The sequence below is a fragment of the Gracilinanus agilis genome, chromosome 4 (genome assembly GCF_016433145.1).
Source record: "Gracilinanus agilis isolate LMUSP501 chromosome 4, AgileGrace, whole genome shotgun sequence".
Classification (NCBI taxonomy): Eukaryota; Metazoa; Chordata; class Mammalia; order Didelphimorphia; family Didelphidae; genus Gracilinanus; species Gracilinanus agilis.
In genome coordinates, this window is record NC_058133.1 from 459,013,307 (window position 1) to 459,019,306 (window position 6,000).

The window sequence follows — 6,000 nt, forward strand, 5'->3', positions numbered from 1 at the left end:
TGAAGTGATTGGCAAAGGCATGTGGAGGGAGTCTAGCCAAAGATGGCTAGGCCTCAGTGCAGACAGATAGATCTCTCGGCTCAGGTTGGCTTCTTCATCAACAAACTGATGAAATGTATTAGGCACTGGAACATAGGAAATAAAGTTGTTGGGAACAGAAGAAATCTGGATGGATCTGATCTCTCCCTCGGAGACAGGATGGTTGATCGGAGAAATCTCAGGAACAGGGCCAACGGCTTCCAACAGAAAGTCTGCTAACCCAGGCAGGAAGTGATCCCTTCAAACTCGTGAAGAGACAGGAACACTCCTCCTCCAAACTCTCAGTCTCCTTAAATCCTTCCTCTTCAGTTCCATGTGTGAGTCAATCTTGGTTTGCAGAGCCATGCATCTGACTTCTGCAAAAGATCTTACCTTGCTCTCTATCCATTCTACAAATATAAATATGAATGTAGATTACCTGTCACAGAGGTAAGATACATACTTGTAAAATTAAAACTCATTCTCACAGAATAAGAAGCAGTAATGATGCTAATAAATTAAGTAGACTTGATGTCAGAAATTTTTATTTGATAACAGAAATGTAAATATAACCCTGATTGAGGATTTTTACTACTACTAGCTAACATTATATAGTACTTAATGGCTTGCAAAGTGCTTTATAAATATTCTCTCATTTGATGGGTAATTCTGGGATACAAGTAATTATATATTTATATATGTCAGTTGATAAAATGGTCTCTTCAGTAATTCCATAAAATTGCATATTTATTAAATATCTGCCATGTTCAAGGTGTTGTGTATTAGATCCTGATGATACAAATACAGAAGTGAAATATTCCTTGCTTATTTTGGGCCCAGGTTATATAGTCTACACAAACAAGTAGATAGTGCAAAGACAGTTGAAGGGGGAGAGCATATTAACAGTTGGAATTTCAAAGAAGACTTTATGGAAAAAGTTGCACCTGAACTAGGCTTTGAAGACAAAGTTTCTGAGAAATAGAAATAAGAAGGAAATGCATTCCAAGTATGAGGATGGCTTATGAGGAAGATACTGAGGTGGCAAAAGAAGTATTGAATTTGGGGAATGACTAGGATTTGGGTTTGACTGGAATATAGAGTTCTTATAGTAGAAGAATGTAAAATAAGACTGGGGAAGTAGGTGACTGCAAGACTAGGAAGGATTTAAATGCTAGGGCAAAGAATTGGGTTTTGTTTTACTTGAAGCAATGGGGAGCTGATGACAGTGTAAGTAAGATCTTAGAAAAACATTATTTTGACAGCAGTGTAGAAGATACTCTAGAGGAGAAAGACTGCAATAGAAAGATTGTTATGTTAGCAATGTGAGTGAGAGAGAAGAGGTTAGCTGAGTAGATAAAAGGGGCCAGTTGCTGGAGATATAGAGGTAGCAACAAGACTTCTCAACTATTTGGCTAAAAAGTTGAAGAAAGAAAGGCCAGGAGCCTGGGTAATTGGAAAGATGGTGGTACCTTTGACAGAAATAGGAAGGTATAAAGAAGGTGTAATGAAAGAAGATGAGTTTCATTTTAGATCTAAATAAGGACAACCTGGAAAAGATATACAACAGAGAGGACACAGAAAGAGTAAAAGAAGAGGTCCAGAATAGAGACTTGGAGTTTAGGAGAAAAGACATGATCCAATAAAGAAGTCTGAGCAGGAATGATCATATAGAGTGGAGGAAGACCACCAGAGATCAGTGTCCTAGAAGGGAAGAGAAGGTATCCAAGAAGAGTTAGTTATGTTATCCTGTATCAGAAACTTTAAAGAGATTTTGAGGAGAGGCTCATATTGAATTACTAGATTAAAAATTTAGAGTGATCTTGGAAAGGGAAGTTTTGGTCAAGTGGTGATAGAATCCTTGTCCAGCTGGCTAGAATCCATTTCTTCCATTAGATCTAGATTTTTTGACTTGCCTGCCTTTTTCAGCATAACTACCCTTCAGGAAACATATGGTAGGACTAAAATGAAGGATGTTCTTCCTTTGGGCAGACTTTATTCGTCACACAGTTTAATTACTGTTGCCAAAAACTCCATTTCCTCTTCAAGAGTTTCTTTATTGTTATTTCAGAATATAATGTTTTCTTATATTTTTGGTAATAAAAAATTATTTAACTCTACATTATAATGTATTTTGAACATGCTCCCAAAAGTGTTTTCAGTCCAAGGCAGTATGCCTGAAAGAGCTAGCACTGCATTGATTGTAGAGTTTATATAATTTTGGATGTCTTTCAGGATGAATGACCAGAAATTTCAGGGAACTTTCTTAGATGCCTTAATTTACCTTTTTAAGAAGTGTCTGCTGTAGTCTTTTCCCAGATCAAAGGCTCTATCCCTCTCCCAGCTCCAGGCATTGGAAATAGTACTGCCAAAATGATTTTCTTTAGACAGCATTCTGACCATGTCACTTCTCTCCTAAAACACATCAATGAAGTCACCTGTAGTATTAATCCAAATTCCTGTCTGTGGACTTTAGGGTCTATTAAATATTGCTTGCATTTGACATTTGATCACTCCCTGGCCTGACTTCCTGATCCCTGCCAGCATCTATTTCCATCAGGCTACTTCCCTCTGACTGGTACCAGGCTCTTCCAGACCTTGAGAAAACTCTTCCCTAGTTAATGCCCTCCAGGGATTTTTCCTTTTATTCTTGAAACCCTCATTCTAATGAAAACTTCCCTATTTCTTCAAGCTTTTCTGTATTAAATAGTACTTGATTTTCAGCATTCTAGCTTTGGTGTATGGTCTCATTTATAAAATTATTTCTCTCTGTTTTGTCATGCAATTTGTAATGAAAACTACAGTGAAATAGCATTTTGATGTTTAGGTTGAGCTTCCCTTGTAACTTCATTGATTCTCTGGGGCTATAATCACGATCCCACAAGTTTAGAACATATAACAGAGTCACTGTGCATAGAAGTTGGAAGTGTAGCTGAAATAAGGAATTATCAGACTTCTCCCCAATTAACATATACCAACTCCCCTTAAAACTAAACTGACTCTTGAAGATGGAGGTGGGCTTGCACCACTTGTAAACCAGTTTTGATTGACTTGTTGTGAATGCTACTAGGAAAAGGACTTACTATCATTTTTCTTTTTTTTAACCCATATGCTCTATTTTAGAATCAATACTATGTATTGGTAAGGGCTAAACAATTGTGTGGGGGGTGGGGGTGGGGAGGGCACCTTAAGTGACTTCTCCAAGGTAACACAGCCAGGAAGTGTCTGAGGCCAGATTTGAATCCAGGTCCTTTCCGACTTCAGACCTGACTCCCTATCCACTGAACCACCTAACTGCCCCCACTTAATATGATTTTAAAGCACACAGCACTGAGTTTTTCAGATTGTGGTAATCTGGTATTCAATAAATACCTTCTAATCTCTCAATTTATTTTTGTTTCTAGATCTGGCCCAATGAAGCAAATCCTACCTCCCCTCATTCCAATTGCTCCTCTAGAGTTTTTCCTCCCTTTTAGTCTTTGTGTATGATTGTAGTAATTGTTCATGCCTATTATAGCTGTAGCAAAGATAGGATTCTTTATGTTAACTATTTAATTGCATTAAACTAACTGATTTTTAAAAATTTAGACAGAGACATTCCAGGTAAACAAAAGGGGGAAAGGATGAAAGAGAGAGGGTAAGGAGAGAATAGTAGCCAATATCAGGTAACAATTATTTCAAGGGGGAGCTCCTATTTTTGACAAAGGAACAGGCATCCAAATGTTAGAGACTTGCAGGGTTATTAACATAGAATACAGGAATTTTATTTAACCTTGGAAATAGATGATGTCTTCTGTCCATTGACTGGTTCAGCCAGGTACAGAGAGAACCATCTCTAGGAGATTCACCAGTAGGTCTTTGGTTATGATGACTTATGAAGTAGACAAAAATTACCCTTTAAAAAATCTTACTGAATTTGATTTATTGGTAGAAATAAAAGAAAGATTTTTTTTATTCTGACAAAAAAATCCTTTAAAGAATGATAGATTAACATTTAAAATTAATTTTTAAGCATCAGAAAGTATTTTTAAAGAATAATAAAGGATTTAACTTGACAATTTTAACTAAATGCACATGATTTCAATTTCTCAATAAAAAGAAAAGAATTATGGAATAAACTAAAAGAAATCAGAATCCCAACAATGTTCTCTTCACAAAACATTTAATTTAATGCAGAAAGATGTACATCAATCTCTTGTCAAAAAGAGTGAATTAATGTTTGTTACAACTATTTTAAGAAAATCAGAAGTAGCATGCTTATCTAAAAAATCTTGAGTTCAAAAGAAAAACAAAGAAATCACCATGTATTTAAAGGAATTTTACGGAATGAGCCTGCCAATTTTCAATAAAGGCATACCAAATAATATCAGTTAAGTTTCTAAAGGAATAGGTCGCAATGCTCTAAGAACATATAGAAAACAGCAGCAAATGATTTCAACATGCCACTATCACAAAATGTTAAATGAGAAAATTATAGACTTTTAACAGAGTGGAACAAACTGAATTTAAGAGATAGATGCAAAAAAGCTGACATGAATTAAAAATATAAAAATGACTCCTACTTTTTTTAGGTTCTAATACATATGAGGAGGCAGCTGCATACATTCAGTGCCAGTTTGAAGATCTAAACCGAAGAAAAGACACCAAGGAAATCTATACCCACTTCACTTGTGCCACCGACACCAAAAATGTGCAGTTTGTTTTTGATGCTGTTACAGATGTCATCATTAAAAACAACTTAAAGGAATGTGGACTTTATTAAGTGGGATGGATATTCATAAAGGTAAAGCTCTAGTGTACTGTTAGTAGAATCCATATTTTAATCATGTTTTGGCCTGCTCTGGTAAACTTTCACTGGCTAAAAAATACTCTTTTCCCCCAGGGATTATTGTGTGGAGTGTGAGAACCAGACTTCTTTTGCTGCCTGCTGGAGCAGCTGTGCAAGCATGAACGGGACCAGAACAGGAATGACAGCAGCATGCAGAATCTTCACATTCTCTAGCACAATCTTCTGGAATAGGGATCTCTTTAATTGACATGAGATGCTAAAGTCAGTCATTGGAAGCGGAGCAGCTTTAAAGTTGACTTGATCATCACAACATGAGGGTTTCAAAATCTCAGGCGTGTGTAGCTGATGTAAATTTGAGGTGCTGCGTTCCACAACTTCAATATGTAGCTTATTCCTGTTTCTTTTTCTTTTAACAAACCACCCCTAGTCCGTTTTTAAAGTTTTTTTCATCTAAAAAGTATAACTTTACTAAATTTTATTTCCTTGTTTGCAGAAGAAACTTTATTAAAAAACAAAACAAAATCACACAAAAAAAAACAAAAAACACTTAACTATGCACATGATAGGACCAGATAATTTTGAAAGTATTCCTCTTAGTAGGAACTCTTTGTTTAATTCTTGGTATGGTCAGAATTGACTATAACTGCAACTGAAGGTCGTTTGGAGTTCTTGTAGCCGTGATGGCTTTTTTGAATGAAGCGTGTGTTTCTGTCCTGTTCCCAAGCAAGGACCACAATAATTTCTAAAAGGAAATAATATTGAAGATTTCTGCAGTAGGATTATAGCTCTTTTTTTTTTTTAAGCTTATGGTTGAGGGTTGACCTGGTTTATGCTGATTACCAAATTACTACTTTGCAGATTGAGACTGTTGTAGTATGCAAAAGCCAGCTTCTTGGGCAAAGGCACACCCTGGACAGCTGCTGATTAAAGAGACAAATTGCTAAATTCCAAACTGGATGAGAGACTTTGTTCCTACACATCTACTACATTGACCACTTTAATTCTTGTGTATTTGTCTTAAGTCAATGGGGGAGTTTTGTAAAAGGTACACCTTGTTTTTCATCTGTCATGGCCTTTTTTCTGTTGAGAGACATCCAATCTGTATTAACAATGCATGCCTTTGCTTTGTCAATGTGGTGCCAAATCTCTGTTTGCCATTGTTTTTACTGTAGTAATGTTAATTCTAGTAAACTTGA

General features: G+C 36.1%; 1 protein-coding gene across 1 annotated transcript in view; it reads left to right on the forward strand.

The window, feature by feature from the left end:
* GNAI3 (G protein subunit alpha i3) overlaps positions 1–5,269 on the forward strand; it is a 50,884-nt gene extending 45,615 nt beyond the window's left edge. Inside the window, exons 8-9 of the mRNA XM_044672259.1 lie at positions 4,587–4,798; positions 4,898–5,269. Of these exons, the coding sequence (XP_044528194.1) occupies positions 4,587–4,777 (191 nt within the window). The 3' untranslated portion in view covers positions 4,778–4,798; positions 4,898–5,269. The remainder of the gene's footprint in view (positions 1–4,586; positions 4,799–4,897) is intronic.
* Positions 5,270–6,000: the final 731 nt, after the last annotated feature.